The sequence below is a fragment of the Halichoerus grypus genome, chromosome 11 (assembly GCF_964656455.1).
Source record: "Halichoerus grypus chromosome 11, mHalGry1.hap1.1, whole genome shotgun sequence".
Classification (NCBI taxonomy): Eukaryota; Metazoa; Chordata; class Mammalia; order Carnivora; family Phocidae; genus Halichoerus; species Halichoerus grypus.
This window is the reverse complement of record NC_135722.1, coordinates 110,253,044-110,270,396: the sequence shown is the minus strand read 5'-3', so window position 1 is coordinate 110,270,396 and position 17,353 is coordinate 110,253,044. Positions and strand designations below refer to the sequence as shown.

At 38.9% G+C, this 17,353-nt stretch overlaps 1 protein-coding gene across 6 annotated transcripts in view; it reads left to right on the top strand.

Moving 5' to 3' along the window:
* Positions 1 to 17,353, top strand: part of DYNC2H1 (dynein cytoplasmic 2 heavy chain 1) — a 310,954-nt gene that overhangs the window by 105,435 nt on the left and 188,166 nt on the right. For 5 of the 6 annotated variants that reach the window (XM_078059076.1, XM_078059074.1, XM_078059072.1 and 2 more), the window contains exons 62-66: positions 6,868 to 7,009; positions 8,055 to 8,164; positions 12,422 to 12,442; positions 14,070 to 14,168; positions 15,523 to 15,646. In XM_078059076.1, the coding sequence (XP_077915202.1) occupies positions 6,868 to 7,009; positions 8,055 to 8,164; positions 12,422 to 12,442; positions 14,070 to 14,168; positions 15,523 to 15,646 (496 nt within the window). The remainder of the gene's footprint in view (positions 1 to 6,867; positions 7,010 to 8,054; positions 8,165 to 12,421; positions 12,443 to 14,069; positions 14,169 to 15,522; positions 15,647 to 17,353) is intronic. The other variant, XM_078059073.1, reaches the window with a different exon arrangement.

The following is a 17,353-nucleotide window of genomic DNA, read 5'->3' as shown; positions in this document are numbered from 1 at the left end:
TACTACTGCACAAGCAGTAGGCCAAATAAGAAATCAAACAGCAAATCAAAATATATCTCAAAGCAAAAGAGAAAGAAAACAATATTCCAAAACCTGTGGGATACAGCAAAAGCATATGTTAGAGTGAAATTTATGCTATAAATGCTTGTATGAAGAAAAAAATTCCAAATAAAAAACTTAACATTATACCACAAGGAACTAGAAAAAGAAGAAACTTAGCTGAAATTAGTACAGGAAAGAAATAACAAAGAAAAATCAGAAATAATGAAATAGTGACCAAATTAAACAATAATATAACGTTGGAAGTAATGACCAGTTTTTCCAAAAAAATAAACAAAATTGGCAGTGCTTTAACTACATTAAGAAAAAGAAGACTGAAAGTCAAAATGAGAAATGCGAGAGAAAACAGTACAACAGATAACCACAGAAATACGTAGTGTGATAACAGATTACTATAAACAATTATATACCAACAAATCTGATAACTTAGGAAATGCACAAATTACCATGATTGAATCATGAATTGTGAATCCAAGAAATAGGAAATTTTCTTAGACCAATAAGAAGAATGAAAGGTGAATTAGGAATTGGAAATCTCCTAGCACAGAAAATCCCAAGACCACATGGTTACATTGGTGAATTCTACCAAACATATAAAAGAAATAATGTCAATCTCTATCAAAATCTTACAAATAATGGAATAGAGGGAACACATTCAGAATCATTCCATGAGGCCAGTATTACCCCGATACCAAAGCAGGACAAAAACAATACAAGAACAAAGAAGTCTGGTTTGTCTGATGTAAGTATTGCCAGTCTGACTTTGTTTTGATGTCCATTAGCATGAGAGGTGGTTCTCCATCCCCTCACTTTCAATCTGCTGGTGTCTGTAGTTCTAAAGTGAGTCCCTTATAGGCAGCACATAGATGGGTCTTACTTTTTTATCCATTCTGATACCCTGTGTCTTTTGATTAGAGTGTTTAGTCCATTTACATTCAAAATAATTATTTACAGATATGTATTTACTGCAGTTTTATTACTTGTTTTGTCCTTGTTTCTGGAGATTTTATCTGATCCTTTGTCTTTGTTACTTTTGGTCTCTCCTTTCCACTCACAGAGTCCCTTTTAATATTTCTTGTAGGGCTGATTTAGTGGTCATGAACTCCTTTAGTTTTATTTGTTTGGGAAACTTCATGTCTCCTATTCTGAATGACAGCCTTACTGGGTAGAGTATTCTTGGCTGCAGATTTTTCCCATTCAGCACGTTCAGTAATACATCATGCCACTCCCTTCTGGCCTGCCAAGTGTCTGTGGGGAGATCTGCAGCTAGTCTTATGGGTCTTCCCTTGTAAGTTAAGGACTGCTTTTGTCTTGTTGCTTTTAAGACTCTTTGTTACTGTGGTTTGCAAATTTTCCTACAGTATGTCTTGGTGTTGGCCTGCTTTTGTTGATTTTGATGGGAATTCTCTGTGCCTTCTGGATCTGGATGTCCATTTCCTTCCCCAGATTAGGGAAGTTTTCTGCTATTATTTCCTTACATAAACCTTCTGCCCCCTTTCCTCTTCTTCTCCTGGGACTCCTGTCATACCAACGTTATGATGTTTGATGGAGTCGCTGAGTTGTCCAAGTGTTCTCACGTTCCATAATTCCTCTTTCTCTTTTGTTCATTGTCATTATGTTCCATTACTTTGTCTTCTGGATCACTAATTCGTTCCTCTGCTTCTTCTAGCCTGCCGTTCTTTGCATCAATCCTGTTTCCATGATCAGTTAGTGCATTCTTCATCTCTGACTGATTCTGTTTTATTCTCTTATCTCTGCGGTAAGGGCCTCCCTGAAGTCTTCCATTCATTTCTCAAGCCCAGCGAGTATCCTCACAATCGTTGCTTTAAATTCTCCATCAGGCATGTTACTTATATCAGTTTGGCTTAGATCTTTGCCTGTGGCTTTGTCCTTTTCTTTCCTTTGGGAGAAATTCCTCTGTCTTGGCATCTTGCCTGTGTCTCTTCCTTTTCTCTGTGTTAGAAAAGCCTGTTATATGACCCGTCCTGAGAGTATGAAGAAGAGGTCTGCACTGCCCAGGGCCTGGTGCTTCAGGGAGTGTCTCAGATGTGTGCTGCATGCACTCTGCTGCTGTGGTTTGGCCGCTCTGTCCTTCGGGCCAGTGGTCTGCAGGGGCTCTCCTTGCCCTCTGTGGACAGTGTTTGGTCCCTGGCCTGAATGTGGCGAGTTTTAATGAGGTGTGTGCTGGTCTGCTTGTGAAATGAGACCTGACACCAACTCCACCAGAACTGAGGCCTTGCAGAACTCCCTGGTTGGGAGACGTGGTGTGGGCAGGGGTTTCTATTTGTCTTCTGGGGAGGGGCCTGCTGCTCTGGGACTGAGCAAGCCTGCCAGAGGAGGGCCTTCCCGGCAGAGCGCAGGGGTGTGGGACCTGGTGTAAGCAGGTTAGGCGGCCAGTGTGGGCGCTGTGCTGTTTACTGCAGGTGGCTCCGTGTTTATGCTGAGGGGTGGGGAGGGGAGTGGGGCCAGTGGGCTCCTTTGTTCCCAGAGAGGCGGCTCTGTGAACGCTGCCTCTCCAAGAAGAGCAAATAATCTCCCCCCGCGTGCCCCAGACGTTTTCAGGTTTTCCAGATCACTGTTTCCACGCTGTCCACCTCTGGGTTGTTTGCCTGCCTCCTCTCCAGCGGTAGGGCAGTGCCCTCCAGGCTCTAGCCCAGGCAAGCCCGCTGACCTTGAAAACTCCAGGCCTTAATCTTGGCTGGTTGCAAGAACTCAGGAAATTCAGCCCCTGTCATTTTCCCAGACAGTGGCTTTGGGGAAGCGTTCTCCTTGTGTGTTCTCCAGTGTGCCCCTGTCTCTCCCGCTTCTTTGCAACCAGGGCTCCCTCCCCTCTGCAGCCCCTGCAATCCCTTTCTCCCCCAGACCACGTCTCCACACTTCGTACCTTCTTCGATGTGGCTTCTTCTCTCCCTTTAGTTGTGGAGTGTGTTCTGTCAGTCTTCAGGGTGACTTCTGGGGTATTTAGGGTGTTTTAATAGTTATCCAGCTGAGTTCGAGGGATGAGGTGAGCCTGAGGTCCTTGTACTCCATTGCCGTCTTTGATTGCTTCTTTATCCTTTCATCTTCTTTATCCATTTATTGATGGACACTTGGGTTGCTTACATATCTTAGCTATTGTAAATACTGCAGTGAGCATAGGGATGCATTTATCTTTTGAATTAGTGTTTTCATTTTCTTTGGGTAAATACCAGGAGTGGGATTACTAGATTGTATGGTATTTCTCTTTTTAATTTTTTGAAGAACCTCTGTAATGTTCATAGTGTCTGCACCAATTCACGTTCCTACCAGCAGTGCATGAGGGTTCCCTTTTCTTTATAGCATCATGTTATTTCTTGTCTTTTTGATGTTAGTCATTCTAAGTGATGTGAGGTTAGGTCTCATGTGTTTTTGATTTGTATTTCCCTGATGATGAGTGATGTTGAGTATCTTTTTGTGTGTTTGTTGGCCATCTGCGTGTCTTCTTTGGAAAAATGTCTGTTCAGGTCCTCTGCCCATTTTTAAATTGGATTATTGGGGGTTTTTAGTGTTGAGTTGTATGAATTCTTTAGGTATTTTGCTTACTAACCCCGTATTGGATACATCATTTGTTTTTTTTTTTTTAAAGTGAGGATGATGATCTCCTATTTCTTTTTTTTTTTTTTTTTTTTTTTTAAAGATTTTATTTATTTATTTGACAGAGAGAGAGAGACACAGCAAGAGAGGGAACACAAGCAGGGGGAGTGGGAGAGGGAGAAGCAGGCTTCCCGCCGAGCAGGGAGCCCGATGCAGGGCTCGATCCCAGGACCCCGGGATCATGACCTGAGCCGAAGGCAGACGCTTAACGACTGAGCCACCCAGGCGCCCCTTGGATACATCATTTGTAAATATCTTCTCCCATTCAGTAGTTTGCCTTTTTGTTTTGTTGATAGTTTCCTTTGCTGTGTAAAAGCAGTTTAGTTTGATGTAGTCCCATTAGTTTATTTTTGCTTTTGTTTCCCTCACCCGAGGAAAAATATCTAGAAAAATGTTGTTGTGGGCGACATCTGAGTGATTAGTGCCTATTTTCTTCTAGGAGTTTTATGCTTTTAGATCTTAAATGCGCTTTGAGTTTGTTTTTGTATATAGTATCAGAAAGCGGTCAAGTTTCATTCTTTTGCGTGTAGCTCTCCAGCTTCGCCAACACCATTTCTTGAAGAGACTTTTTCCAGTTGTATATTCTTGCCTCCTTTGTCATAAATTAATTGATGATACAGATGTGGGTTTCGGGCTCTGTCTTCTATTCCACTGATGTATTATTGTACCACTACCATACTGTTTTTATTACTATAACTTAATGGTGTACAACAAAATCTGGGATTGTGATAGCTCTAGCTCCCCCCACCCCCGCAGGATTGTTTTGGCTATTGAAGGTCTTTTGTGGGTCCCTAGAAATTTTAGGATTATTTGTTCTAGTTCTGTGAAAGATGCTCTTGGTATTTTGATGGATTGCACTGAATCTGTAGATTGCTTTGGGTGGTATAGACATTTTAATGATACTAATTCTTCCAGTTCATGAGTATGGTGTATCTTTTCATTTGTTTGTATTGCTTTCAGTTTCTTTCATCAGTGTCTTACAGTTTTCAGAGTACAGGTCTTTCACTTCCTAGGTTAAATTTATTCCTAGATATTTTTTTTTTAGTATAATTGTAAATGGGATTGTTTTCTTAATTTCTCTTTCTGCTACTTCATTATTAATATATAGAAATGCAACAGATTTCTGTATATTAATTTGTATCCTGCAACATTACTGAATTCATTTATCAGATCTAATAATTTTTTGGTGGGGCCTTTAGGGTTTTCTATGTATAGTATCAAGCTATCTGCAAATGGTGACAGTTTTACTTCTTAGCATCTTGGATGCCTTTTGTATTTTTTTCTTGTCTCATTGCTATGGCTAGGACTTCTAATACTATGTTGAATAAAAGTGGTGAAAGTGGGCATTCCTAATCCTGGATGAAAAGCTTTTATATCAACATTGCGTATGAGGTTAGCTGTGTGCTGTTCATATATGACTTTAATTATGTTGAGGTATGTTCTCTCTAAACCCACTTTGTTGAGAGTTTTTATTATGAATGGGTGTTGTATTTTGTCAAATGGTTTTTCCATATCTCTTGAGATGATCATAGAGCTTTTACCCTTCTTATTAATGTGATGTAGTACTTTGATTTTCAAATATTGAAGCACTCTTGCATTCCTGGAGTAAATGCCATTTGATTGTGGTGGTTTTTTTTAATATACTGTCGAATTTGATTTGGTAATATTTTGTTGAGAACTTTTACATCTTTGTTCATCAAAAATATTGGCCTTTAGTTTTTTTTTGTAGTGTTTTTGTCTGGTTTTGGTGCCAGGGTAGTGCTGTAGTGCTGGCCTCATAGAATGAATTTAGATGTTTTTCTTCCTCTTCTATTTTTTTGGAATACTTTGAGACGAGCAGGTATTTTTGTTTGTTTTTTCTTCTAAATTTTTTTTTTTTTTGAGTACAGTTGACCCACCATTTTACATTAGTTTCAGGTGTACAACATAGTCTATATGTTACACTGTGCTCACCAAAGTGAGCGGTGCCCTTTATTCCTGTGACTTACTCCTTCCACAACTGGAAGCCTATGTCTCCTCCCCTTCACACATTCTGTCCATCCCCTAAACCATGAGTTTGTTCTCGGTTTTTATGGGTCTGATTCTGCTTTTTGTTTGTTTACTCATTCATTTTGTTTTTTAGATGCTTCAGATAAGTGAAATCATACGGTATTTCTGTTACTGACTTATTTCACTTAGTGTAATATGAGAAGAATAGGTAATAACTCTTCTTTATATTCTTTGGTAGGATTTACCTGTGAAGCCATACAGTCCTCGACTTTTGTTTATTGGGAGTTTTTTGATTGCTGATTGGATTTCACTACTAATAACCTGTCTATTCAGATTTCCTTATTTACTTGTCATATCCATTTGCAAATAGCCCTCATATTTGTCTTCTGTCTTTAATGCCAATTATTTTATTTTATTTTATTTTATTTTATTTTATTTTATTTTATTTTTTTTGCCTAGATTCTCCTAACTTGTTTCCATCCTATCTGACCCTTAAATTGGTCCATTCCTCATTTGTCAGCTGAATAATCTTTCTAAACCCAGTCTCATTACATCCCTCCCTGTCTTGTTTAAACACTTTGGTTCATTACCACCGCAGCTTACAACAAAAGCTCCTTTGTGTGCAGGGAAAACCATTCACGGCGTTTCCTGCGCATTGTCTCTGCCTCTCTCTTTTCACTACTTCTGTGTTGCTGCTCTTTCTGCAGCCACACTATGCTTTTAACTAATGAGTCTCCATGCTTCCTTACAATTTTGTTTTGTACCTTTGCTCATACTCTCTGTACTTAATAGTAGTTTACAAAGTGATGCTAATTGATAGTATTTAACTATAATTGGGATAAAAGTTCTGCTTCATTAGGAATGTTTAATGACAAAATATGTTCATCTTTACAAATAATAGTGGTATTTCATACATTTTTATACATTCATACATTTCATACATTTAATTTCAATGACAAAATATGTTCATCTTTACAAATAATAGTGGTATTGCACACATTTTTTAAAATTTCAGCAGGGTCTGAGAGATCTTGTTGATATTTTTACATTTTCACAATTGTATTCAGGACAGGGGTTATTACTTTAAACCAATACATGATTTTTTTTCTACAGTCAAAACTCTAGTTTATGAAGCTGTCATGTTTTTCACATTTTAGAACATATCTATACCCTACTCCCTCACCTGCTTTCTCTCTTCTTGTCCAGGTTGCAGAGATAACAGAGGAATTAGCTACTCTTCCTAAGAGAGCTCAGCTAGCTGCTGCATTTATTACATATCTTTCTGCTGCTCCTGAAGGTCTGAGAAAAACCTGTTTGGAAGAATGGACCAAATCAGCTTGTCTTGAAAGTTTGTATTTAGTCATTCACATTTTGAAATTTCAATATCCTAAAAATGCATCTTTTAATTTTTGCCATTTTACTTTTTCTAAATGAGAAAAATTTTCTGTAAGCTAAAAGAAACCAAATCTACTTTAGATTTGCTCAATTCTGTAATTGTTCTCTGAATTGTTTTGTTGCAATGATTCTTCTATTCCTAAAATCACTCTATGAAACTGAGACCACGGAGTGTTTTTGATAATGGATGAATGCAGTTAAATATTTTCTTTTTTAAGGTTTTTTTTTTTTTTTTTTGGTTTTGAAACTTTTATTTATTTATTTTTTTAAAGATTTTATTTATAGGGCGCCTGGGTGGCTCAGTTGGTTAAGCGACTGCCTTCAGCTCAGGTCATGATCCTGGAGTCCCGGGATCGAGTCCCACATCGGGCTCGCTGCTCAGCAGGGAGTCTGCTTCTCCCTCTGACCCTCCTCCCTCTCACGCTCTCTGTCTCTCATTCTCTCTCTCGCAAGTAAATAAAATCTTAAAAAAAAAAAAAATTTAAAGATTTTATTTATTTGAGAGAGAGAGAACACATGAGAGGGGATAGGGTCAGAGGACGAAGCAGACTCCCTGCCGAGCAGGGAGCCCGATGCGGGACTCGATCCAGGGACTCCAGGATCATGACCTGAGCCGAAGGCAGTCGCTTAACCAACTGAGCCACCCAGGCGCCCGCAGTTAAATATTTTAATACATTGATTTTTACAGTAATTTTATATCATAAAATAAGATGTAAGAACTCCAAAATTCCTTGTGAATTTTGTGGTTTTCTCAAGTTATTATAGTTGTGAAATATGTATTAAATATACAAGAAATATAATTTCACTGAGTTCCATTCCTTTGCACTTTTTATTTTAAACTTTTCTCCCCCTTCTCGTGCTAAAGGGGGAAGAACGGATTGAATATTAAGAATGGTCATGGGACTGTTGTTTGAGTATATTTTAAATAGTTTTGTTCCCTTCCCTTTGTCAAGTGCACAATCACTGTAGTGAAATATTAATTACCTTAAACTTTTCAGAATTTGATCTAAGGAGATTTCTTTGTACTGAAAGTGAGCAGTTAATTTGGAAAAGTGAAGGCCTACCATCCGATGACCTTTCCATAGAAAACGCTCTCGTTATCTTGCAGGTAATTAATCAGTTTTAATTTCTCATTGGAAGTGTTCTTGTGGAAGCTTGTCCCAGGAAGCACCTTTTTCAAATTCTTAGGCTTTCACAGTTACTCTTTTCATTACATGAAAGTGAAGATATTTTGGGAACGAAAATCCATTTGTGATTCAGTTGGTGAATCTACAATTTTCAGTATAATTTATTTTTTACCTTAATATAAAAGTATAAACTAAAGTGACATTATTTTGATGACCAAAAAATTCTAAATAGAACTCCCTAATAGTAATGGAGATATTTTAGTGGTACCTGATTTACCTGGTTATATAGTTACTGCATCTACAGTATATGATTTTACCATTTTTTTTTTTTACAAAACGAAGTTCTACAAAGTGAAGATAAGTTTTGGTTTGTAGGTTAGGGATAACGATATGCATTTTTTTGAAAATTTTTCTTTCCCATAATGTATATTTCTCCAAAGTCATTGTTTAAATGTGAAACTCTTACAGCCATGTTAGCAGTGATGAATATGAAAATCAAATTGCGACTCAGGTATACAAACCGTGATAATTCTTCTAGTGAAGTATGATTTTTACCTTTAGCTTGGTGAACCGTTGTGGATGTAACAGATAATGGGAAGGCGGTTCTTCCTTGTGCTGATAGGGTTTTCCTGTTGGTTCTGCCTCAGTGGCTCGCACTCCGTACACCAGTTTCCTCTTTGCTCCCTGCAGCCCCTTTCTCTGCCCGCACACCGTCTCCTCCTCCGGTGACTCCACAGCTCCAACAGAAGCATGAATGTTGAATGCTCCTTTTTAGGTAACATGAGCCATAGTACGACAAGATTTGTATTGTGGGCCCTGCATTCCTGGATAAATGGGTTCCTTTGATTAGGCCTACCAGTCGGCTGACATGCTTTGGCTCATTACATTGCTGCCTCCCCAGCGAGGAGCTGCTGACCAAAGATCAAGCAGCCTTGACTGCTTAAAAACTTGATTTGGCTTGTTCTCTTTTAAAACATTTTCCATCATTTTTTAAAGTAGAATCACAAATCTGGAACTCTAAATGTGTAGGTAAATAAGTTCATTACATTATATAAAAAAGTATGGCTTTTTATCCTATTTGTTATTCTTTCCCCAAAGTTTCATTCTCACCTCGTCTTCCTTTTTTAGCAATCCAAGAAAACAATCATTCGCAGATTTAAAAAACACACAGTTTAAGTATCATTCTTTTTTTATTCCATAAGAAGTCAGGGGGTGAGCCTTTAGAAAAAACATATTTATCACAGTATTTTTTTTCCTGATGATACTAATTGAAAATGTTTACTTTTGTGTTCTGAATTACCTTTCGTGATGAATATAGTTCATGAAATTGTTTTTGAAATTAATTTTAATAATAAGCTTAGATTTACTTTGTATTTAATATTGCCATGTTTATTGTAGATATTTATATGCATTTATATGACAAAACAAAAACATATGGAAAAATTTGTTAGGGTAATTAGTTATTTTGTTGGGATGAATTTGCCACTATATAGTTAACCCTCTGTCTCAGTTGTCAAGTATTCTAGATTTAGAGTAAGCTCTTGCACGTAAGGCTGTGACTGGATAGCCCACGTCTATAAAAACCTTCTCAAGTGATGTGTGTGAAATTAGATTTCTAAATAGATACAAATTGGGTTTCTGGGAAGTCTACCCTGAGAAAAAAATGACTAGGCATGATGAGTAAAATGTAATTTTGATTGAGAGATGTAGCTCATCTCATTAACCCCGCTAGAGTTTTCCTGAGGTTCTCTCTCTCCCTGGAGCCTTTCCCACATTCAAGGTCTGTAGTTGCTGTCTCCTTTAGTGGTCCTAAGTAAAACCTTTGTGTCCATAATTATTCCTTTGTTTGTCTTAAAAGATGCTTGAACTTCTCATATTTGTGTTAAACTATTGAAGTGCAGTATTGTCTGGAAGAGGAAATAGTCAACTAATCTACCAATGACCTTGTAACGGGAGTTAAAGTACATCAGTAAGAGGTTCCTGTGACCTATGTCCTTATGGGTGGGGAAGAAGGTGGCCATTGGGGACCGTGTGTCCTGGATTGCTTGTCCTGTGATTTACACCTGTGGTCCTGATGGGATTATTGTTAGCTTTCCTTTTACTCTCCAAGGTGTCCTGGCCTGGGTGATAATTTCTGTGATCTTTCTAATATTGCGGGTGGGACCCAGCGGTAATGCAGAGCTATAAGGCTGTTAGAAACCAGGGGGAAGGTGTGAGTGAAAAGTATCCAAAAAGGAGATGGGAAAGGTGATTAATTTAAATTTTACAGTATTATAAATTTTTCTTGGTTTAAATTTCACAAATTTTTTCTTGTGAAGACATGTATTGAATGTTTTTTATTGTTTGTAGACAATTCAGTGTCAAATTAGATTTTTTTTTAAACCACACAGAATTTCTGAGATTATTTTTCTTCCTGACATTCAGTGTATGTTGAGGAAATGCAAATTAATTGGCTCTTAATGTAAAGAACACAAAATTTTAAAGGTAAATCACGTAGGGAAAGTTCTTTTTTCAAATAAACCCCAAATAAATAATAGTAACACTGAAGTAGTCACACTATGTTGTACACATGTTACTATTTAAGAATTAATACAGGTAAAGCACTTAAACACTTAACTCACTGAATTTTCAGATCAGCCCTGTCTAGTCCGTGTGTTACCCTTTTTATAGATAAGGACGTTGCAGCACAGAAGGGTGAAGTCACTTGTGTCCGTCTCTAAATTAATCATTGTTATTTTTTTTTTTTTTAGTCAAGGATTTTTTACTGGCCAAGCATAGTACATTTAAGAAGAAAAAAAGGAACTTGTGCTTTTAAATATAATTAAGATGTTGAAAGCATTGAGATCAGCTCTAGGATTCAAATGATGTCACCAGGATGTTGTTTTCTCAACCCATCTTAAGAGATTCGTTGTCAGATAGGTTCTGTCCGCCCTGTGTTACGGATGGCCATTGGTGGCTCCAGGCTGACTATTGTCGGAGCTCATGCTCGAAGACTAGAGTTGTGTCTGCACACCCCTCTCCCCCAGCAGTATTGGTGTCCTTTCCCCAAAGAATTCTGATTAGTTAGCTTGGGTCATGTGCTCGTCCGTTTGGGCAGTGCTAGGTGACTGATGGTCCCTTCAGAGACACGTGGGGTGGGCGCGCAGGGAGGGCAAAGGTGGCTTTCTACGGTGGGAATCTTTTCTCACCCCCCCCCCCCCCCCCGCCGTGACTTGCTTTTTCTTACCCCTGCCTGTGGAGGCGTCAGTCCTGGCCTAGCAGTGTGAGCAGCACACTTGCAAGTCACCGTGGGTCTCCTTAATTCACGTGCAGCTGGTTCCTCAACAAATCTTGTTACACCTCTGTCTCAGGAGCGCCATGGGCTCATCCTGCTCCAAGCACGTCCACTGTGAGTGGACTCGTCTCGGCTGCGCAGTGAGGCACCGGATGAATACAGTATCACACTTTCGGCCCCTTGCCCCCAACATCACTGCCTTCACTGCCATAGGAGGGCTCATAGTAACCTGGTCAGGATGCTCCGTTGATGATAGATTCCAGGGACTTTCCGTTGCTTGAAGTATAAGCGTGTCATTGTTAAGCATGGCCTAAAAAGAGCTGAAGGACCTTGACTGCTCCTGCCGTATCCTCTGCATCATTCTTGCCTGTGCTTTTTCACTTCAGGTTTGCCGAGCTCCGCTAGTTTTCCAGATCGTGCTGGGCTTTTTATCCCTCTGTCTTTCATGCTCTTGTCTTTGCCTGACGTGCTTTTTCCACTTCTTTTCCAGGCTAAGTCCCATTTATCTTTCCTGACTTAGTTTGACCTGAACTGCTTTCTCGCGGCTTCCCCCTAACTCCACCTGTGCTCCACTCATAGACTCTTGCGTGCTCTTTGTAGATTGTCAGTTTTTGCTTCGTTCGTGGGTGTGAACCCGTTGAGGGTAAGCGTATGTGTCATTAATTTCTGTGTCCCTCATATTGTCTTACTGAGTAGTTGTTCAGTGTATGGTAGGTGAAAGAACTCATGAATGAATGAAAGCTCAATATTTTTGGATCTATTATAATTTGTTACATGTAGAATTTAACTACATTTAATCATGGATCACAGACTTAAAATATACCTCAGAGATTTTGTCTAAATCTCTATGGAGGAGTATAAATAACATGAAATCAAACTTGTCAGTACTCTTGGAAATTCTAAAGCATATTTTTGGTCCTACTGAAATATATTATCTTTTTTTTTTTTTTCTTAACTGCATCAGATCATTGGTTTGAAATCATGGGTAAGAACTTTTTTTAAAATTTAAGGTAATTGTTTTTGTGGCTGGGCAAAATCTTGTAGTCTTGTGAAATGTTTGCTCCTGAATACTAGCATAAAATTAGGTCTCAAACGTAGGCGTAGTACATAGGAAGTACGTACAAGGCTACTTATCACCTTATTTAGTAGGAGAGGCATGTTTTATTATTGTTATTGTTTATGATGGAGCGGTAAGTGAAAATAGCTGGAAAGAGATGCCGGCTGAGGATCCTACTGCAGTGTGCTGCTGTGGGAGCTATGGTGGGCGTGAACGGTCCGTTCTAGGTGCAAGCAAAAAGGGGGTGTGTGGTTTGGAGGGAATTTTAAAACAATAATAAAGCTGGTTTACAGTCAGTCAACTCTTTATTACCACCAGCTGTGGGTACTTTTAAACAACGTTGCTGACAAAATGCTCTCTGTCCCTAGGGCAGATGGCCCCCACCATCTGCCTCCTTGGTGTGTCCTTGAAATAGCCTCTGTGCTCGTATTAGACACTCCTTGGGGCTAAGTCTTCACGTCACCTGCACTTTGTGTGTTTTCTTATCCCTGTTGCACAACCACATCACATTTTTTCTAATAAGTGTGAACATTTAAGAAAAATTAGGCCAGTTATTATCTAATTCTGATTTACTGGGTAACAATTCTTGTAATATTAGACTTTCAAATTTACCAAATATATTTACTTATATATTTACATATATTTTTGTTAATGATATCTCTATAATTGGCTTCCTTTCACCTGCTAAGTGACATTGTGTGTTTAGTGCATTTTCACTGGTTTCTAACTCTCTATTTGTTTCAGCGTATCCTGTAATGAATTTAGTTCCTAGTTCATTAGATCTTAATCTACAAGCTATGTCTTTTCTAGTGTGCTCCTTTTTTTAGATTTTTTTTTTTTTTATTTATTCATTTGAGAGAGAGAGACAGAGACAGAGAGAGCATGAGCAAGGTGGAGGGGCAGAGGGAGAGGGAGAAGCAGACTCCCCACTGAGCATGGAGCCTGATGCAGGGCTTGATCCCAGGATCCTGGGATCATGACCTGAGCCGAAGGCAGATGCTTAACCATCTGAGCCACCCAGGCGCCCCTAGGGTGCTCCTTTTATAATATTAGCTATATACTGCATTATAAGAATTAATGTCTGAAACAAACAGTTACATTGATAATTATTTGAACAATGCTTTTATGATGAGTTCATACTTCTCTTCTAAGGTCTTTATGGCTTATTCAACCAAAGAATATATAAAGTTTGGAATAATTTGACTGTGTCTTTTAAAAGCCAGAAGACAGGTGTGAATGATGTCAGATTGGGACTGGAGCTCTTGCTCACTGTAGTGTTAATATACGTTCTCTGAGTTACCATGTAGCGAAGGAGACTATTCTCACTTTACTGTGGTTGAATTTAATTTTCTAGTATGAATTTCTGATAGCTATGGAATGGATTGATGTAGCCTCTGGGTGCAGCTAAAAACTGCACCTTTACTCCCTCCTTATGGTTGTGTGTTTACGTTCTCCAAAGCCTGAGAGAAAACTCACTCAGTACCTGATTTCATCTTTTTTAGGAAATTATTTCCATTTGATGGAAGCTTATAATTTTTTTCTTTTTTGGAACTAGAGTCAAGTATGCCCATTCCTTATAGACCCTTCTTCTCAAGCTACAGAGTGGTTAAAGACACATTTGAAAGACTCACGTTTGGAAGTTATTAACCAGCAGGTTTGTATGACTTATAGTTGAGATACCAACTGGTACTAGCATGGTAGGGTGGACACAATGCTGGGTCTGTATTCAGAGGGCACAAACTCGGTCCTGTGACTTACCTGGCATGGGACCCGCGGAAGGAAGCGTAACTTTTAGCTTTACTACAAAAGGGATGAGAGTATTTATTTGATTGCTCATGTGTGCTAGGCATTAATCTAAGCCCTGGGAATTCATTAGTGAGTAAAGTAGTCACACTTCCTGTCCTAGTGGTGATGCCGGTCCGGTAGGTTGGAGAGACAATTAAATAAGCATTTATACTACATTATGATTAAAGATGTAAGTATAGGATCCTAGAGAAGTAAGAGTTCCCGACTCCACTTGGAGACAGCCTCCCAGACTTGCAGCATATGGTCATTTCATGTCCCTGCAACCTCACCAACGAGCATCTCTCATGTGTCCCAACATTAGACATGTTGGTTTGCAAAATGTAATCATCGTCTTCTGGGGTAGTGACCTCTCACTGCCATATTTATCTTGCTGAGAAAATTCTTTGGGGTCAGTTTTTTTTTTTTTCCTTTGCGGAAGGCCTAGTGTATTTTGTATTCATTTTCATAGATATTCTTCAGGTGCTTGAACAATTACCTCTTTCAAACGTATTTCATTTATAAAATAGGGGTATTTACTTCATTTGTGTGTTAAGAATAGCTATAAATTAGATAATAAAATACTTTAATGCCATTTATGGTTTACGGGAGGAGATTTTAATAATTATTATTCCAAATATTTAATTTTTGTAACCATAGTTGGAGGCTTGAAGTGATGTTTAAAACCCTTTTGCTACCTAGAAAGTCTTAAAATTCTTGCCCGGTTACAGAATTTTGTCCAGAGGTTTTTCCCCACAGTGGTTAGACCTATCACATTTCACACCAAGGAAAGTAGGCTAGAATTCATCATTTGTCTTTCTTCTTCCGTTCAGCATTTGATTTTGAACATAACCAAAGTAGTTCTTATTAATACTTGAGTAACTTACATAAAGAATTTGAAAATTTGTTTCTGCATCAAGTAGAAATTTGAAATCATAGTAAAGGATTGAAAAAAGCTTTTTTATTGTTGTAAAAATCTTTATTTTTTGTATGTCTATTTAAATTATTTATGAAATCTATTTGATAATTTATTCAACTAAAATGATTCATCAGCAAGTACTTATAACTAGAAAAGCAGTCATGAGTAATTTGAATTATTAACATGCATATTAAATTTTAAAATATTCATATTATTCCTATTAATAGATTCCTTCATTATCTGTAAGGACCTTTGTAGATATTAAGGTAATAAAGGAATTAATGTGTATTCTTTTTTATTTTCTCAGGATAGTAACTTTATTACAGCTCTTGAGTTGGCGGTACGTTTTGGGAAAACCCTTATTATACAAGAGATGGATGGTGTAGAACCTGTTCTTTATCCATTGTTGAGACGAGATCTGGTTGCTCAAGGTAAATATTTGACATTTTCCAGAGAGTAACTGTTTTTAAAATTTCCAAAGTAATTAACTTCATAACTAACTTTGACCCTTTTGGTCTTGCCACTGAATCTGATTTCTCTGGTTGAATGGTGGGAATGCCGTCATGGTCTAACAGGAACAGTCGACAAGCTCTTGCCTTTATAGAGGTGGCCTTGCATCAGGTTCTCCAGCACTGCTCCCAGGGACAGTATGTGACCGGAAGACACAGGACTTGAAAAGTCTTCTCACTGGTGGCTAAGATGTTTCGCAGGGACAAGATAGAAAGTCAAGTCAGCAAAGACAAAAAGCATGTAGCGTGAAGTCAGGAGTCAAGAAACAAGGTGTAAGCTTCTGAGCCTCTTCATTGGAGTCCCACCGGATGAGCTGCTTCTCCCAGGACCAGCTTGTGACAACACCTGTGAAGTGTCATGTACCGAGGAAGCTTCTTAGACTCTCCGTTGCACACTTAATGGGGGCTGCTTGTATCAGCACATTCCGCCTAGCATGAGACAAAATTCCAGACTCCTCACACAAAAGCAGGTGTTCTGCATAAGCCACATTATTTGTACAAACAGTTTACGCACAGTGAGCACTCTTACATGAGAACCCACCCCACATCCAAATTTCCAGAAGCCTGTTACGGGCCTGTCTCACAAGCAGGCCTTTCTAAGGATAGAGTCTCAGGACTGCTGTTTCCTCTTTCCTGCACAGCTACCTAACCCAGCCTTTGACGATTAGAATGTAATGCTTTTCAACTCAAGACCATGTCGTGCAAAGTGTGTACAAAGACACATACTTATACATACATACCGCACATATTTACACCACGCATGGTGCTAGCACTACAAGACTTATGCTAACCCTGCAAGCTTGAAATAGGATTGGAGTTATTGGGGCAAACCAGAAGCAGAGCAAAAAATGCATTCGTGGATCGCTTGTTATCTCACAGGCCAGCACGTGTGGCCTGGCAGTGGCTGATGTGTTGTGAAGAGACCTCTAGTAGTGGGACTTTTGCCTTTGCAACCTGGAGCTACCCTCCAGACTGCAGTCCCTGCTCTCAGTCAGTCTGTTCCTTACTGGTACTAACTCAGATCTGTGGAGCTAGCTCTTGCTATCTTTTTTTTCCCTTTTAATTTTTATTTAAACTCTAATTAGTTAACATACAGTGCAGTACTGGTTTCTGAGGTAGAATTCAGTGATTCCTCACTTACATACAACACCCAGTCCTCATCACAACAAGTGCCCTCCTTGATGCCCACCCCCTGTCTAGCCCATTCCCTGCCCACTGCCCTCTATCAACCCTCGGTTTGTTCTCAATCGTTAAGAGTGTCTTACTGTTTATTTCCCTATCCCCTTCCTCCCCTCCCCACATGTTCATCTGGTTTGTTTCTTAAATTCCATGTACGAGTGAAATCATACGGTATTTGTCTTTCTCTAACTGACTTATTTCGCTCAGCATAATACCCTCCAGTTCCATCCACGTCATTGCAAATGGCAAGATTTCATTCCTTTTGATGGCTGCATAATATTCCATTGTATATATATACCACACCTTCTTTATCCATTCATCTGTCGATGGACACTTGGGCTCTTTCCGTAATTTGGCTATTGTAGATAATGCTGCTATGAACATCAGGGTGCATGTGCTCCTTTGAATCAGCATTTTTGTATCCTTTGGGTAACTACCCAGTATTGCAAT